The following is an 18,671-nucleotide window of genomic DNA, read 5'->3' on the forward strand; positions in this document are numbered from 1 at the left end:
CCCATGGGGTCATGACCCAGCCATAGTCTGGGGTTAAAAATAACCCAAACCCAAACTGGGCTGGTGGCCAGTGCTCACTGGGCTGCCTGGAGCGGGGTGCTGGGGGCTCTCCATCACCATGGGTCCTTAAATCAAAGCTCGATGCCGCTGCCAAAGAGACAGGCGGGCTGATCAAAATGAGCCCTTTCAGGCCTTAAAAATCCATGACTCCATTAATTAATTACTAACGATGATCCGTCTCAGCCCTGCGCCTGCCAGCTTGCTATTTTTAACTCCGTATTTCCAACCCCACGTGTTAAAAAAATCATGAGTCAGGCCTCGAAAAAAAAAAAAACAAAAAAAAAAACTTACGGCGTCGGGCTGAAAAGCTCCCCTTTTCCCCACGTCCCTGCAGGGCTATTTCTCCGGCACTTTGCGGTTTCCCAGCCTGGCACTGGGTTTGCCAGGGCGAGGAGAGGAGCAGCACGGGCATCGCATCCCCGTCCGTCCGTGCTGGTGTCGCTCCCCGCGCCTGGCACACAGATGGCCCTTATTAAAAAGCAAAATGAGTCTTTCACCCTCTTGTGGCAAACTTCAGAGCCTCGGATCAGCTGCACGAGCCTGAATTAATTAACAGCGGATTGTTCCTATTCTGCTAATTATGCTGAAATATGCATTAAACGCTGGAAATTAACATGGGCCGCACAAAAAAAAAGTTATTTAGGGCTGCGACAAACAAGCGCGGGCGGGCGCCCGGTGCGAGCGCTGCTCTACCCGGGGAGGTGGATAGCGGTGGGGGCTGCCGTGGGGTTAGGAAAATGCCCCCCGAGGATGTGTGTGACGCCCCTGCCCAGGTTTGGTGGCCCCTGGGGACATGGCCAGGCACTGTCCCAATGCAGCATGAGGGGAAACTGAGGCAGCGGCGGGCGAGCGCCTGGGGGGACGCCGGAGAGCCACGTCCCAGCCCGCAGCGCCCACCCACCGGGCTGCATTGCCTCCCATAATTAAGTACTATCAACAATCGCATATTAATTAATTTAATATCCATTATTATTCATTAACAGAGTAATTAAATCCTTCCCGTAATTAACGCACCACCCAGCAGAGCGGTCTGGCGGCACGGCCCCCTCGCACCGGTGGGGAGGGCGGCGCTGGGAGTGGGGAAGGAGCCGAGCGCGGCCACCCTGCTGTGCCCCAGTGCCTCCCAGTGCCTCCCAGTGCCCCCCAGTGCCTCCCAGTGCTGCTGGCGGCCGGACCGGTGGCACGTTTTGGATCGGAGCCCGGTGGTGGCGGCGGGAGGGAAAGGCACTTCTCGAAAGCCAGGGCCTCACATGACATTTATTTTTATTTTATTATAAAAAAATACAGAATCCAAATTAGGTGGTGATCCGGTTACCATCAGCACGACGTCGAGGACGAAAGCGGCGTGGCTAAGGACGAAGCTAGGCGGGACGGAGACCAACACGCAAAACCAGCGCCGACAGCGGGCTGCCCCCAAGGGAAAAAACCGACCCAAGCGACCCCCCCCCAGCCCTCACCCCCCCCTCGCCTCTGCTCAGAGCTCCCTGCAAGTGTTGCTGCCTCCCTTTGCTTTTAACTCTCTCACAGTCGCTGTACACAATATAGATATTTATATATATAATCTATATATATATAAAACACAGACCGAAGGCCAGGTTTTGCCGTCGCCACTCCCCTGCGAGCCCGGCGGTGCTGGAGCGGTGCCCGGGCACGGCCCCCGGTCCCCCCCTCGCCCCCCTGGGGTACCGGTGCCAGGAGAACCACGATGCTTCCGCTTGCCTTCGAGAACCACGACCTGGTCAAGACACGGGGGGACGGGGACGGGGACAGGACAGGGGGGGGGCGGTGGCGGGGAATGCGTTTTTTTTTTTTTTTAATCATCGTTTTGTCATTTTCTTTTCATTTTTTTTCTCTTTTTTTTTTTTTTTTTGGATGGTTGAGATGAGCTTATTGCGAGATTTCAGCGTCCTAGTCTAAAAAATAAAAATAATCAAATAAAAATAAAATAAACCCTTCCATAAAATTCATTCTCAACAATACATAAAAAAACGCTCACAGTATAGCGCCTGCCGGCTGTATTTACAGAGCGGAGCGGCCCCCGGGCCCCCGCGGAGAAAAGAGACGGGGCTGGAAAAGGTCCATGGAAAGGGCTCGGCGCGGGCAAAACCGGCGTCCCGGGGCCACCACCCCCGGCGTGAGCCCCCCCGGGAGGGGGGGACAGTCCTGGATTTAAGGCGAGGAGGGGCTGGGCCCCTCTCTGGTTCATCTCCCACCCCCTGCGTTTTGGGGCCGATGGGTTTTTTTCCGTGGTTTTCTTTTGGATGTGAATAAAGAAGAGGAGAACAAGCCAAAGCCCGGCGCAGCCGCGGCCCCGGTGCCAGCCCCGCACGGAGCGCGGGGGGACAATCATGGGGGGGGTCCCCTGTCCTCCGCCCCCCATGGCCAATGCAGGGGATGAGCCTGCACGGCCACGAGCACCTGGGAGGCGGCGAGGAGGACGGGGTGCAGACCCAAAAAGCTGCTCCATCCTGGCGCTGGGGGGGAATCCAGCCCCCGGGGGGGCACAGGCGGTGCTTGGGCTGACACGGAGGGGATGCAGCACCGGGGGGGGGGGGCAGCGGTCGGCCTTGCTCCAGCCCCAGATCCAGCCGAGCACCCGAGGGGGCTCCCGGTGCCACCCGGGACCCCCAGGGCTCCCCGTGGGTGCTGCCACTTCGCTGCTGGCGGAGACGCCCCACGGGGACGGAGGTGACATCCACAGTGCGAGCCATGGGGAGGGGTCACCCCAGGGGGCTCGCAGCTCCGGGACCCCCCCAGCGGCCTCGTGTCCATCGGGGTCCCCCGTCCCCGTGCGCTGCGACGTCCTGCTGCAGGAGGGGTGGCCCGGCTGGGAAGGAGTCCGTGCCCGCAGAGCCATCGGCACCGTGGTGGCGTCCGTCTCGCCGTGCCGGGCGAAGGCAGCGTGCCACGGCCACCGCGGCCCCCCTGGAGAGAGGGGCTCAGCGCCCGGGGCCCCCCCCGTGCGGTTCAGTCTGACACGGGGAAGCCTGGACTGAAACAGAGCCAACCAAAATAAAATAAAAAAAAAAAAATCGGAAAAAAAAAAAAAAATCAAAAATCAGGACTCTATATTTGGTCTAGAAATGTAAAAAGCAACATCCTACGGGGGAGCCGGAGCCGAGCGAGCTGCAGGGAAGGGAGCCCTCGAGGCGCGCACACGCGGGGGCAGGATCCATCCCGGTTCCACCGCCGCCGGTGCGGGACCGCTCCCCCGGGGCGCTGCACTGCTGCGGGGGGCTCCGGGGGGCTCCTGGCCGGCAGCACAGCCCCGCTCCGTCCCGCACCTCGCCCCGCGGCGCTAGGAGGCCAGCAGCGTCCAGAAGACCGGCACCACCACGAGCGCGGCGTGCGGCACCCTGAGGCTGCAGCACGAGTTGTTGCTGGTGAAGATGGGCTCCGGGGACTCGTAGAGGGAATCGTCTGCGGGAGGGAGGAGAAGGGAGGTGTGAGATGGCTGAGCCCCCCCCTCCGGTGCACGGCGGGCGATGCTCGGCACCCCCGCTGGTGCCTGGCACCCCAGGGCCCCCGTTCCCTGCCCAACCTCCCCGGCTGCTCGGATGCCAGCGGGGCTGGATCTGTCCCAGCTGCGTGACACCAGCCCGGCGATCCGGCACCACGCCGGGTGGCAGAGCGGCGCGTGGCCAGAAAAGAAGTTAAATTATGGCTAAGGCTGTTAGCGCGTTCCCCGGGCTCTGCTCTCTCGTGTTTATCACCGGATTAAGGATTTTTTTTTTTACAGAGCCAGAAAAAAAGCAGCGCCTGCCCCTGCCCCTTCCTCCTGTCCCCATCCTGCAGGGTCCTCGCGTGGGGTCACCCAGGACCCCTCTCATCCAGGGCCCGGTGCTTGCAGATGCAAAAGGTCCCAGGGTCTGGAGTGGATCCCCTGGGGGCCCGGTGTCCCCCCCCCGAGCAGTGCCTGTGCCACGGCCGCACAAAGGCAGCCCTTCGCCTCTGCAAGGCACCCACATAATAAAATCCCGATATTATTAAAATACTGAAAAAAAATTATATCAGGAGAGATTTTTTCCCCCATTATGCCCTAGTCCTGAACAAAACAGAATGATTTTTTACAGATGGTTTCATTATATTGGGTTTTATTTTAAAGCCATGCAAATAAAAAAAAAAGAAAGACATCCTTTTAAATGGTGACATTTCGCAGGCACTCAGCCCTTCCCCAGGGAGAGCTGCTGCCATTTGCTAATTACACGTTAACAGGAGAAGAAAATTATTAATTTGTTTTTTTAAATGGCTGAGTTATTTGATTCTGAAAAGTAGCCACTGTGCAGAGATTATTATTTTTTTTTCCCCCTTTCTGAAACCCAGCGGCAGGCGGCAGCCGCCCAGGCGAGGCGCTCGCCCTGCGCCAGCCATGGCTCCGGGCACGGACCCCGCAGAGGAGTTTTTTTGGGCAGGATGGGGGCACCCCCAAGTCCCATGACACCAGCAGGGTTTGTCCCCAAGGTGCTCGCAGCCCCCTGCACCTCGGTGATTCAAAAGTGCCACCCTGGGGACACCGGGGGTCACCCAGGACCTGGTGTGCCGTGGGGACAGGATGCAGCCATAGGGGTCTGCGCTTCCCCAAAGCCCCTGCCCCAAAACCTCCCCTCCCTTAAAGCCACTTTTACGCAGCCAAATCCCACAGAAACCAGAGGTCCCCCCTCACCCGCACCTGAAAGCAGCAGCCCCCAGGGGCCAGCAGCCCACCCCGCAGGGCAGCTGCCCCCCACGGCCCCCTCCCCACGGCCCCGTGGCGCTCACTTACTCGTCGGCCGAACGTAAACCTTCAGCTTGAGGCAGGGCCTGTCCACCATGTTCGGGGGGGACGCGGCTGTGGGGAAGCAAAAAGGGGAGACAGAAGTGACCCCATTAGCGAGGCAGCAGCTCGGACCCCACAGCCCCCCTTGGGGACAAGCAGAGCCCCCTCGGAGCAGGGACCCCTTGGAGCAGGGACCCCCTCGGAGCAGGGACCCTTTATAACGGGAGGGCTGGGGCTGGCCCTGCCCTGCTCCAGTGCAGCCCAGTGAAGGGCATTTACTGGTCCCAGTGCAGCTGGCAGCGACCAGCAGCAAATATTCGGGATGCCCCCAGCAGCTCCGTGGGCTCTCATGTGGGATTAATGCCTTGCAGAACACGAGGGCAGAGCAGAGGAAGGGGCGAGGGCTCGGTGTCGGTGTCACCGTCACCACCGGGGAAGCCCCAGGTTTCACGGTGGCACCCCGGGGTGCTGGCGGTGATGCTCTGCCACCCACCCACAGCCCCAAACCCCTGGGATGGGGACGGGGAAGGGAACGGGGTCGGGGCTCCAGGTCTGCAATGCCCAGCCCCATGGCATGGCCGGGGTGATTCCAGCCGATGTGTGCCACAGGAGCCCCCTGCCCAAATCCGCTCCCCGCTGGTGGCTCTCCGGTGGCCTCTGTCCTGTCCCCCCCCCCGTGCCACCAAGGAGGGTGAGAGCGAGGGCAGGTCTGTGTGGCTCTCCCTCGCAGGCAAAACGAGGCTGAAGGCAGAGCAAAACTAATACTCGATGGGAGAGACAAAGGGAGTAATTGCAATAATTATCTCGGTGCAAGTCCCCTCGCAATATTAGAAAATGTGATTTTTATATATGTGTTTTTATAGGAATTTAATTTTCTTTTTTTCCTTTTTTTTTTTTGAATTAAAGAAGGGAAGAGCGCGGTACTCGCAATAAAGTTTAATTTGAGCTGGAAGAAGGGGGAATTGGGATGGGGCTTGTGCCAGAGCTGGCAGCAAGGGGCCACCCTGCTTGGCACGCGCGGCTCCGGGCACGCCAGCTCCGGGGGGGACACGGCGGGCTCTGGGGACCCCAAAATGAGCATCCACACCAGGACCACATCCCCACTGATGGAGCGGGGTCTGGGCAGCGGTGCCGGAGCGCCCGTTACTTCTCCTCTCCTTTTCCTCCCTCGTGCAGCGCCCTGGAGGGACCACGACTGCCGAAATTCGGGAAGGTCACGGCGCCGGCGCCTGGCACCATGCACAGAGCCCGCGGTGCCCGTCCCCGTCCCCAGGGCCAGCGCACGACCTTGGCCCCGCGCAGGAGCACGGCCCCAGCCCTGTGCCCGCGAGGTTAATGGCATCCCGATCCGCGGGCGCGAGGAGGAGGTAATTTCTTTTCTTTCATGTCTGCTAAATACGGTTCCTCAAAGAGGCATAATTTCTAATGTTCCGCATGACATGAATCCTAACCGGTTTAGCAATGATCAGCTTCACCATTTACTTCTGTGTAATCTCTCCCTAACGACATTAAAAATAAAAAAAAAATATATAAAAAAATAAAACGGGGCTGGGGCAGGAGGGGGGGGGGAGAGAGAGTTGTAGCTGCCGTTATTTCGCGAGTGACATTTTACAGGGGGAGAGAGCGAGGGGGGAAAATGGTAATTTAATATAGATAAAAGGAACAAATTAAGTGGGCTGAAAACAGATGCTTTAGGAAAAAGGGGGAGAAATAATAAGGGAGATAAGCAGGCCGGGCAGCTCCTGAGCGAGGAGAGAGGCGTCCCTGCCTCCCCGTGACACCGGCGGGTGCTGGGGGGTCACGGTTTCTAATTTATTTTTTACTTTTTTACCCTTTATTGATCACAAGGCTCCCAGCGCCCGATCCGAGCCCATTAGCTTATTTTCCCGAGGCTGGAGCAGCTCTTCCTCCTCCTCATCCTCATCCTCCTCCTCCTCCTCCTCCTCTACTGCTACCCCTGAGCCCAGCCACTCCGGGAATTAAAAGGGGGGGCCCAATCCTGCCACGTGCCCAGATTTGGGGGCATTTACAGCATTTTGGGCAGCCAACGCGGCCGCTGCTCCCCTTCGCTCAGGACACCTGGGGCAGATTTTGGGGTGCAGCATTCAGCCCCCCCACCCCACCCCACCCCAACCCCGGCAGCCCCCCACTCACAGATGTAATAGTACTCGTGGCCGGGCCGGAACTCGAAGCCCAGCGAGAAGGGGGTGAAAAGCTGGAACTTTTCGGAAAATTTGAGGGGCCCGTTGGGGGAGTCGGGGCGGTTGCACTCCCAGCGCTTGAAGCCCTTCTGCCGGTGGTCGCAGGACGCGTGCCCCTCGTAGTTGACCATGTAGAGGACGTAGCGCTCCATGCGCTCGGCGGGCAGCGGCTCCTCGTAGTGCGGGCAGTAAATGTCCAGGTAGTCGTTGATGCTCACCTCCACCGTGTAGTCCCCGCGGTGGAACCTGTGGCACATTCGGTGTTAGCACCCTGCATCCCCCCCCCAAAAAAAGCTCCGCGGGCCCCGCACCCCCTCCCCAACCTCATCGCCCCGGTCCCCCCCTCCCCAGCATCGACCTCAGGAGATTAAACCCGGCGCCTCGGTGTTGTGGGATTAATAAACGGGGGATACTCGGTACCGAGGAGCAAAAAAAAAATAAAAAAAATCCTTATTCACCGCGATAAGCATCAGCCCTTTTGGGATTAGCGCCGATGCGCGCCGCAATCCCGTTGTAATTTGCGTTTTTGGCACTGATTATCGGAGAGATTAAGGGATTAGCGGAGCCGAAGAGGGCCCTGCTGCATTCGGCGGCTCCCACCCCACAGCAGCACCCGGCCCCTGCCCCTGGCACCCTGGGCCCCCCCCGGCCCAACCCTGCACCCCCCCAGGAGCCAACCTGGTGCTTCTCCTTTATTCCCCCCACCTTGTGATGAGTTTTCTCTGCTAATTAACTTGAGGCTCCTGCAGCACCGCTCCCCCCAGCACCACATGTCCCATATGTGTCCCGCATTGTGCCCCCCCCACACCAATCCTGCCCACGGACACCCCCCGGTGCTCCCCAAAACCACCCGGGCTGAGGCTGGCTCAAACTCATCACACAGATGCCCCAAACACACCGACGACGCTGCGCACCCCAGCGCACCCCCCAAATCACCACCGGTGCCCAAAAAGGCACCCCAAAAGGGATGAGGGGGGGGGCCAGGACGGGGATTCTGGTCCTTGAGCCCTGCCGAAGGAGCCGGGCGGCGGCGCGGAGCCGCCATCCAGCTCATTACCTGCCTCATAAGCACTCTGATCACACAGGGACAGGCGCTAATTAAGGAGAAGGGCTTTGCTCGCTCTCCTTCCCTCTCCTTTTCCGAGTCGGTTGTGCCAACCCTGCCCCTGGCAAGGTAACATTTGAAAATGTAAAATTAATACAAAGGGCCGCGATTTACTGGGAAACAATTTCAAACACACACAAAACAATAAAAAAAAAATAAAAAGCTCTTCTCTCTTCCTTTTATTTAAAAAAAAAATTATTTATTTTAATGATTGTTATTAAAAGCCAAGCTAAGGCGATTGCAACAGAAGGGCCCACGCTTATCAGGGGAATAATAATAATAATTATATTTTTGGGGAAAAAAATCAGCCAACTCCAAGGGCTTTTGCCGGACTGACAAATTGCTGAATTAAAGCTGATTAGCTGTGATAAATGGCGCGGACGGGGCTGGGCGCTCCCGGGGCCAGGGGAGGGCTCTGCCTTTGCGGGGGGAGCAGAGGAGCCCAGCCTGGGCACGGCGCCCCCCCAGCTCCTGTCCCACTGCCCTGGGGGGTTCTTGGGTTGGGGACAAGGACGGGACACTGCGGGTGTGTGGGAGGGAGGGGGTAGCAGGAGCGAAATCCCAGCCCCCCAGCCTGATGGCACCGGGATGGTGTCCCCCCCCCAGCCATAAATCTGCTCAGCCTGGCGCTTTTAGGGCCAGAGGCACAAAGTGACACATAAAGCTATGGAAATGTTTTATGGAGAGGGCGATGGGATGCAGGGACAGAGGGATGGGATGTGGGGACAGGGCGATGGGACAATGGCACAAGGCAATGGCACATGGGGACACGGGGATGGCACACGGGGCACGTGCCGCTGTGGGGACAGGGCTGGGGACAGGACAGGCAGGGCACGTCCCCATCCATCCCCATGCACCCCAGGTTCGGGGTGACTTCGTCTCGGACCCCTCCCAGCTTTTCATTGCCAGCAAAGCTTTATTGGTGCCCCCGATCCCCCCCCGGCTGCTTCCCCACCCCGTAAATCCCGGGCGCGCTCCCGGGCTGGGGTCTGCTGTCGGGAGCTCCCGCGGAGCCAGACACGGAGCGGCGCGCACGCACGGAGCCGTCTGTTAATTTGTTATCGTTTAAGGCATTCGGTCCGCGAAATGTCAACAGCATTTTAAAAACCCGCCACCTGGAAAGCGCGCTGTCGCCCCGTGTAATACCCGCAGCAGGGCTGCCAGGCCGCGCTAATTAAAATGAGTGGGATTTGAACTGTCTAAACGAGGCACATCGCTAATTCGTCTGCTTCGAAATTTATATATAAAAAAAAAAAAAAAGAGCAGATTTTGGCCGGGCTGAGCCGAGCCGGGCAGTTTTGGCACGTTCCCTGGTGGGCTGCGTGCGCCTGGCTCGGTACCCGCTCGTGGTGCTGAGCTGCCATGGGCCAGCTGTAAGATAAAACATTAGAAAAAATAAAATAAAATAAAAATAAAGTTAAAATGCTGCAGCCTGGAGGGAGGGGATGTGATGGCTCCCCGGGGAATTTTGGGGCACGGGCATCCCATCCGCAGTGGGGCTGCCGAGGTCATGCCGAATGAAAACCTCCCCGGTGAGTAAATCCTGCCGTAATCCTGCGAATTTTGGATATGGCATTGGCCCAGCCCCTCCGCACAACGCGGGGACCCCGCGTCCTGCTGTGGCCAGAGCTGGGGGAAGCAGCACCACGTCCCCGTGCTCAGCACCCACCCGCACCAGGGGCTGCTTTGTGGGATCTGTGCGCATCCGGCACAGGCCCCGTGCCACGTGGAGGATTTCACCATTTACCGGTGCCCGCCTTGGTGCTGGGACTGGGTGGGGGCTGGTTTGGGGCCGTGGGGGCTGGTTTGGGGCCGTGGGGGCTGGTTTGGGGCCGTGGGGGCCCGGAGCTCGCCCAGCGCCCAAGGGTTAACGCGGGAGCCTGGCTTCTCCCTGACAGAGATGAATGGAGCGGCCTCGGCGCTCACCCCGGTGGGATGCTGCGCTTGACAATCGGCTCCGCGAGGCTTTCAGCTCTGTCAGCTACCATTAGGGCTGGGATCCCGGCTAATTGGGTGCTTCATTAGGGGCATTCGTTACCGTTAGCGCTGCCTGACAGCCCGGCAGCTCTGCGGGGCAGGGGACGGGGCTGCCCCGATCCCACAGCCCCCAGCTCCAGGGACCCTTCCCCAGGGGGATCCGCACATGGGGGCGGCTGTGGGGGGCACCGGGGGAGTTCTCGGGGTGCCCCAGTGCCTGCCCAGTGCCACCGCCCTGCCCTCGCTCCCCATCCACGTCCCTGGCCGTTAATTGAGAACTTTCCCGGCCCTCACTGCCTCTCCTTTTGCATGACAAGAGCGGAAATCCATTGGAGTGAAATTGCCTGGAATAAAACATCAGGAACCAAGCGGCCCCCGCTGCCCCCCGCCGGGTCCCCGCGCGGTGCTGGCCAAGGACAGGGCAGCGCTGGGGGCCGTGGGGGCTCCTTCCCCCAGATTTTCCCTCTCAGACATTCACCGGGGAGGAAGAAAAGCCTTCCAAGAGCCCACCCGATGACAAAGCTGCTTTCGGGAGACGTCACGCCAACCCTCGCTCTCTACTTTTCTTTTTTTAAGGCTTTTTCTGCAACCCGACGGAACCAGGGGGCGGCTGCGCCCCAGCTGAACCCCACACCCAGACCCAACAACCCCATGGCTAACGGGGCCAAGTCCAGGCAGGGCTCTTCCAGGAGGCGCCCCTGGCTCCCCCCAGCCCCAAGGTGCCACCCTGGGGTGAAGCCAGGGCTGGGCAGGGACCCGCGGGTCCCCTCCACGCACAGGGTGGCACCGGTGTGGCTGTGCCAAGGATTTCACTCCGGCAGGACCGGCCCCGTCCTGCCACGGCTCTCAGCACCCCACCTGCGAGCCATTTCTGCCAGCAGGGAGGTTGAATCCTTCCCGTCCCTATTTGCCGAGGCAGCACACGCGCTCTCCGGCTTGCTCTCGTTTTTTTGTGTGTTTTTTTTTTTTTTTATCTCATCTAAATTCACATCCCGGTGACCCTCGGAGGACGGCGGCCGCGCCCCTCGCATGCCTGCCCCGCAAAACCCTCCAGAAGCGCCCAACACAAAGCTTGGCCACGATTCAGCCGTGCCCAGCGGGCAGTGGTGCTGGGCACCGCAGCACCCAGACCCCATCCCGAGCCCCCCCCCCCGCAGCCCCTGCCTCAGTTTCCCCTCCAGGCAGCAGCAGCCCCCCCTAAAAGCCCCCAAGGAGCGCAGCAGCCTTGTGCACCGACAAAGGGCATTTGTCTCGTGGTCTGGTTACACCCTGCATGCCCAGCCAGTGTCCCAAGGGTTAAATAATTCAGATTTTTCTTTCCCGAACAGCTTGAAAAGAGATATGATTGCGCTCACTGAAATACGTTGTGGGGGGGGGGGGGGGAGATATTATGGATGGAAAAGAGCTATTTAAGCTGAAGAACAGTGTTGGCACATAAACAAATGGGTATAAACTGGCCATGAATAAATTGAGGCTGGAAATTAGAAGGTTTGCAACCATCAGAGGAGCAAGGGGCTGGAACGGGCTCCAGCAGCCGGGTGGGAGGCGACGCGGGGCTCGAGAGTGGGGCTGGGGGGGGGGGGGGGCTGGTGCTGGGGGTCCCCAGCTCCTGGGGGTCCCACGGCCCCGGGGCAGCCGGGCACAGAAAATTCTCGTTTCCACCTTCATCTGCTGAAATTCTCCGTCATTCAAATAGTCACAGCGTGATCAGGAGTAATAAGCCTCTTACAGAGCAAAATAAAGCTGAGCAGCCCTCCGTCCCCCCCACGGCCCCCCCGAAAACAGCCCCAGCCCTGCCCGGCGCGCTCTCGCCGTCTTTTTTTTTTTTTTTTAGCACAACCTGATGAAAATGCAAAGTGGCCACCAGCAGCCACCTCCGCCGCCACCAGCCCCTCTCCCCCCACCAGGGAACGAGCAAAACGCAGCAAAATGCAGTAAAACGGAGCAAAAAGGCAGCCCCCCGTCCCACGGGGGCCGGCGGGGAATTACTCCCGCGGGAGGAGGCGCGGGCGCGTGACTCCTCTCCGCAGCGCTCCGGCTCTTTTCCATTAATCCTGGTGCTCTGCTGGTTGCTGGCACGTCCGTGGCCGGCAATGGACTTCACGCCGGGAGCGTTTAAGCGAGTTTTCCCGTCTGTTTCTTTTTTTCTCCTTGGGCAGCCCGCATTACCACGCCGCGGAGAGGAGCTGCGTCCTGCGCGAAGCCAGATTCGGTGCCCGCATGCGGTGCGGTGCCCGGAGCTGGGGGGGGGGGGGCCCTGGGGACGTGGGCTGCATGTTTGCAAAAAGAGGCTGGCACGCAGATGAAGCCCCAGCTAGTGCCTGGCACGGTGCTCATCCTGCCCTGCGGGGTGAGGAGCTGGGAGCAGCTTTTGGGGTCCCGTAGCCTGTGCTGGGGACTCGACAGGTGAATGAAGCCAGAGACCACGGCACCAAAACGCCTGCACCCATCTGCTCTTGGCCATCCCACCCTGGCACCCCATCGGCTCCCACCCCGTCCTGTGCAGCCAGTATTTATTATAAGCACGTTGGTGACATGTTTTGCATGGCCGGAGAGCCAGGGGAGAGCAGCTTCTCTTTCCTTCTCCCACCTGAGAAAGTTTCTCCAATCCCCCTCTGTTCCCACGAACCCCTCCCCGTGCCCCGCCGCGATGCGCTGCAGAAACGCGACAACCACACCGACACCATGTCCCCAGCCCGGCTGATAATGGCCAGAACAAGACGTGGGGCAGGGCTCCAGAGCCACCCTGCCCTCGGCTCTCCCATCCCTGCCACGCAGAGGCGACGAGCCCCCGGCCCCGGCGGGGACGTGCAGCACCGTGTGCGCTCCGGCAGCGCGGCGCGGCTCCGGCTGCAGCTCACGGTGCGCCTGTAATGTGGTCTTGAGGGACCCCGCCGTACACACACCACGTAAATTATTTAATTTTTCCAAACTGCTGCACCTTTATAAATCATTAAAAGCTCCTTTTGATCTGTGTTAATGAGGTTTCCTGAGTGCGGTGGCTGGAAACGCACTTCAGCGCCAGATAGCGAATCGGCTAATTAAAAAAATAAAGAAGGAGCACGCGGGAGCGCGGGGAGCGGGAGGAGGGACAGGGATGGGCACCTGTGGGACACGAGGGCTCCCGAACGACCCCGCAGGGACAGGCAGGTGGTTCGGAGACGGTTTTCCCCTTTTTGGTTATTTTTGGGGACAGGAGGACCCGCGCTCAGCTCTCCCCACTTGCTGGCTGAGCACCTCCAACGGTGAGCTGCGAGCGCAGGAGCAGGGGCAAGGTGGCAGCCAGCAACATCCAGCAGGAACAACCCCTAAAACGGGGTGGCAGAGGAGGATTTGGGTTCATTTTCTATTTTCCAAGCGTCTGAGCCCTGTGCCTGTCGGTCGCTGCTCCGCTCAGCCAGCCGGGCTGCCAGTGCCACCCTGTGCCCGCTGCCCGCCCAGGGACGGATTTTCCAGGATGGATTTGTTACACCAGAAAAAAGTCCGGGATGGATTTTTTTTAGACCTAAGCAGTAAAACTGTGAGCTCTGGCCCTCAGCTGGTCTCAGAGCATGTTGGGCGCGTGCAGGTCCCAGCTGCAGCCACCTCACCCAGAACCTCCCCTGCTCACTAACACCAAGGCCCCACGCCACGCATCGCCGGCTGTCCCCTCTCTTTGGGGTCTTTGGGTCTCCCCATGTCCACACACTGGGGTCTCCCATGGGGCAGGTGTGCAGGGACGTGGTGACAACTTTCTGTGGCTGGGGACTTTGGGTGCCACCGGCTTGTCCCAGCCTGCAGGGCACCAGCCCTGGGGACTAAAGCCTGGCGTTGCCCTTTCGCACCAAGTCACAGCCATGGCACTCCAAGGCATGGTCCCTGCTTTTTGAGGGGACCATGGGACATGGGGAGCCCCCTGGGGCCGTGCAGAGCTGGGACCAGAGGGAGCTGGCGGGTCGGGCAATGAGAAACCGGCGGAGCCGGCATCAAGCATCACTTCGCCAGCCCTGACAGCTTTAATATCAATATTTATCTCAACTACAAAACTCCGATCCCAGCTACATATTCAGCAGCTCGATTACAGTTATCTGGACTGACGGTGACGGCTCCCATCGACGGGAGGTTACTTTGGGCTTAATGCCGTTTGACAGCCCCGCCGCAGCCCGTGGCCGCGCCGCGTGGTGGGGACGTGGCAGGGGCTGCGCGCCCGGCTCAGCTCCACGGGGCCGGGGAAATCCCGGTGTGGCCACAGCCTTTGGCCACCAGCACCCTGCCCTCGATCGCCCGCTCCTGCCAAGCTCAACGGTGGTCACCAGTTCTGGCTCCTGGGTCAGCCTCTGCCCTCCAGCACTGGTGGATTCGTCGTTGGTGCATTTTTCCACCCAGCACCCACCAGCACGGAGCTTTTCTGCCAAAACTCCTGAGCTCCTCGCTGCTGGATGCAACGCGGGGGTAACACTGGCAGGAGGTTCACGTGGCAGAGCCCGTACAAACCTCGTTGGTCCAGCCCAGGGGTCCCAAAGCACCACGAGAGCCGCCTCTCCGCGCTCTTCTCCATCCCTGCAGACCCCAGCCCTGTGCCCGCAGCAGGCACTGCTTGGCGGCACCCATGGGAGCTCCCCAGGCCAGCAGCCAGGGCTACCCACAGTGCCAACCCCAACCTCATTTCTTACAAAATTGGCTTTTTTTTTTTTTTTACAACTTTTTTTTATGAGATGAATGCGCCCGGCCCCTGCACGCACACAATGGGGTTACGGTGAGCAGGGCCAGGGAAGGAGCAGCCCCCGGCAGCTTGGGGAGGGCAGCGCCTTGTGGATAATGAGATGCAAATCGCCATGCAGCACTACTGCCCGTGATTGCTTTCCCCACCGCAGGGAACCGCTTCCAGCTCGCCCCACGACGCCTGCGGGGGAACCTGCGCCCGATGGCCGGGGGGATGTGGGCAGCAGGCGGCCAAAGTCCCTGTGACGCCCCCAGTTTGGGGCTGGCCGAGAGCCTCCATGGCTGGGGAGCCTCCCAGGCTGGTGCAGCCTCGCCCTCCGGAGGCTCACTCATCTTGATTTAAAGATATTTCCCTTTCCTTTTTTTTTCCAAATGTAAATGACAGCCAGAGAAACGCGCGGCGGCGATTAGACACAGGAGAGTGGAGGTAACCTCGTCCGGGCTCGCCCGCGCTCCCACAGGAGACAACTGCTCTGTTACCTGGGGCAACGGTGGAAAAATTATGGCTGGCATCTAAATTGCCATCATTATGCTCCAGAGCCAACACTCCCCATTTACACTTTATTGTCATCTTTTGCTTTAGGGAGATGCTGAGATATTACAGGACCGGGTGACAGAGTGGGATGAGATGGGATGCATGAATAGATAGACATATAGATAAATGGGTACACCCGCAGCTATTATTTCAGCCTGTTTGCAGATCTAGAAAAAAGAGCAGCAATCCACCCTCCCGCAGGCAACTGGAAGACTTTATAACGGGGGGAAAAAAAAAAAAAAAAAACAAAATTTGTTTAAATGCAGGCGCGAGCCCGCCGAATCCGCAGCGTGCGGCGGCCGAGGGCCCTGGACACACGGCGCATCGGGGAGGTTCCCATCAACAGGTGGCAAAAACGCAGCGGTGCAGGAGCTGCCCCAGGGGCACCCACAGCACCCCGAGCTGGGGCAGGATCTGGTCCGTGAGGCTGGACCTCAGGGGGCACAATCCTGCAGCCCCCCCACCCGCAGGGCTCTGGGCACAGACACGGCACCGTCAGAGTCGGGCACCCTCCTGCAGTTTGGTTCCTTTTAGTTTAGTTTTTGGTTCCTTTCTCTCTAAGGACCTGACGGGGTCTTGGGTGGAAGGTGCTGGGGAAGCAAATCAGGAGAAGAGAGGTGGAAACCCCTCAAGCCAGACCTTCTGCCCCGATTGTGATCTCGCCTCGCTTTCCCCTCGAGCATCGCTGTCGGCGTGCCGGGGAGCGCAGACCCTCAGCACCCATGGGTGCCCCCAACACAGAGCAGGGACCTGCTGGAGCCAGAGCCCAGCTCCTCTGCTCCCTGCACTGGCATCTGCCCAAAGCAGCACAAGTTTTGCAAAGTTACGCCAAGAAACAGAAAAGCAGCAGGAAAAGGTGAATTTGAACATCGTTCCTCCCACGCTGTGCAGGGAACAGGGCTACAAACAGGCAGGGTGAAGAAACTCAGCCTTTTGGTATTTTTAAGGAAAAAAAAATAAAAAATAGAAAATGAAAAAAGCCAGCCAGGCCAAAAACCAAGCAGCTTTTCAGGGTGCAGCCACCAGATCCCAGGCTGTATTTCAGCCCTGCAGAAACGCGAACCTGCTCCGGCTTCCTCCTGCCCCCCAAAAACCCACCAGGACGCTTTGGGAAAGAGAAGCCGGAGCTTTGAGCACATCCAGGTCTGGGACCGAAGCCGAGCAGACGGCGCAGACCTCTTAACACGGGCGCTGATTAGATTGTAGCCGGGCGCTGCCGCGATGACAAAGTACAGGAGGAAACAACGAGACGGCCGGACGGGGAGATGGAGAGATCCACGCGGCTGATTGATGGATACGGGCACAGACAGGACGGGCTTTCCTCCGGCTCACAGGGTTACTCACTTTCCGGGAGGAAAAACCAGCAGGCGTCACTGGGAAATCCGGGTTTTGGCACAGAAATTCCCCCTTTTCCTCCTGCCAGAGCCATCCGTGCACCCCGCAGCCCCTTTTGGGGTGTGCGTCCCCCTCCCCTCATCACCGCTCCCTGGATCTGCAGCAGCTGCTGCAATTCACACCACTCGCCCCTCATTAACATGGCTGCTCGTTAGCACAGCCCTGAGACTAATCAATACTGCCATTAACGGACTACCCTGAATTAATGCATTTTAACCTGGCGGGCCTTTGGATATTGGTCAGCTTCCCACTTAACCGGGCAGCAGCAGCTCCCCCTGCCCTCCCCGCCAGGTTCGCCACAGCTGATGCAGGTTTGGGTGCTGGGGGCACCCTTGGGTCACCCCCCCAGCACCCCTGGGGGGACACGGGCAAGGCCAGGCTGATGCCACTGCCTCGTGGCTCTCTTTGTGCCGTCCCGTGCCACCACGCGAGGCCACCGCCTGTGTCCCCCCCCTCAACGCAGAGGGTCTCAGACCTGCACCCACAGCCCCGTCCCGTGGCTCAGGGCCCCCAAAGGTGGCTCCGAGCCCCCAGGGCCAGCCCACGGCCCCTGACCCCTGCGTGGCCGTGCCCCGGGCAGCAGGAATAGAGCCGCTGTCCCCCGGGCGCCCCCCGGCCACCCTCCCCTGCTGCCTCTCAGCGCCTCTGGCTAAACAGAGATCAGAAATGTTAGATCTTTCTTAACATCTCCTGCCAGCACTGTCAGTGGCCCTCTCCAGAGTACCAGGGCCCTCTGTTATGTAAACACAGCACATTCTCTGTCAAAGATTAAAAAAAAAAAAGCCTCATTTGCACATAAAAGCAGCCTCTGCACTAGTTACGGGCACTGTGGCATGTAAGGAAGGCTGGAGGTTAAACTCGGTAATAAGCCAGGCGGCACAGATCCCCCCCCCCAGCCCCTCCTGCAGCCGGACTCTGCCGGGACCGGGCAGCGGGGTCCGGCCAAAGCAGGACCCCAAGGGGCAAAACGCAGGGGAAAGCCCCCGACACCCCCTGCAGGGAGCTGGGGGCACCCTTGGGTGCTCCTCACCCATGGAGCAGCACCATCCCCATCTCCTCCGCTCTGCGTCGTGGCCGGGTGGCATCTCCCAGTGCCCCGCTGGCGGTGGCGATGCTGCCGTCTCCCCTTGGGGCTGGGGGCTCCGGGGGTCCCCGGCCACGCTGACCCCTCGCCCTCAACCCCGGCGTGCTCCGGGAGCGCCCGAGCCCGGCCGGCTGCGGGGCTGGCGGCAGACATCTGCGTGTGCCGTCGGGGTCCGCGCAAATTTAATCAGATCAGAAATTCATTGTCGGAGAGACGGCGGCTGGAAAATGTACCGATAATTGCGTTAGCGCCGTCAATCGCGCGGCCTCGTCTCCAACGCCGTTCCTGGAGAGACGCGGGGGGCACCGCGGGCTGGGCACGTGGGATGGGGCGGGCGGCACCGCCGGGACCCCGACACCCAGGGGTGCTGGGGGGAGGACGGGAGAGGAGCCGAGGGTCTCGGTGGGAGCAGGGAAAGGGCCAGGGGAGGGCGAGCAGAGCACGGCAAGAGCCGGCGGCCAGATGGCTCAGGACAGGGCCGAGCCGCCGCAGCAGAAGGTGTTTACGGTGCTGGCTGACAGCAAAGGTGAGCAGGGCACCGGGCTCCGGCGGGGAGGCGAGGAAAAGAGACGAGGCTGCCGCGCTTGGCAGGTCCCCGCCATGCCCAAACTGTGTGCGCCCCCAGCCCAGCACCCTGCACCCCCACCCCGCACGCTCCCAGCCCCACGCACCCCCAGCCCGACACGCGCGCCCCCATGCACACCCGGTCCCGTTCACACCCCTCCCGGCACCGTGCACGAGTCCCGCGGCGCCTCGCTCCCCGCAGCCACACGTGCCGCCCCGTGCACGAGGCCACGCGTGCTCAGACGTGCTCAGGCTGCTCACGCTGAGCGCCCTAATTAACACGGCTGATAAGG

At 60.1% G+C, this 18,671-nt stretch overlaps 1 protein-coding gene across 1 annotated transcript in view; it reads right to left on the minus strand.

The window, feature by feature from the left end:
- Nucleotides 1–1,306: 1,306 nt before the first annotated feature.
- EFNA2 (ephrin A2) overlaps nucleotides 1,307–18,671 on the minus strand; it is a 41,154-nt gene continuing 23,789 nt past the window's right edge. Inside the window, exons 2-4 of the mRNA XM_068661563.1 lie at nucleotides 6,971–7,263; nucleotides 4,823–4,888; nucleotides 1,307–3,480 (exon numbers count right to left, since the gene is read on the minus strand). Of these exons, the coding sequence (XP_068517664.1) occupies nucleotides 3,359–3,480; nucleotides 4,823–4,888; nucleotides 6,971–7,263 (481 nt within the window). The 3' untranslated portion in view covers nucleotides 1,307–3,358. The remainder of the gene's footprint in view (nucleotides 3,481–4,822; nucleotides 4,889–6,970; nucleotides 7,264–18,671) is intronic.

Source organism: Anas acuta, chromosome 26, assembly GCF_963932015.1.
Source record: "Anas acuta chromosome 26, bAnaAcu1.1, whole genome shotgun sequence".
Taxonomy (NCBI): Eukaryota; Metazoa; Chordata; class Aves; order Anseriformes; family Anatidae; genus Anas; species Anas acuta.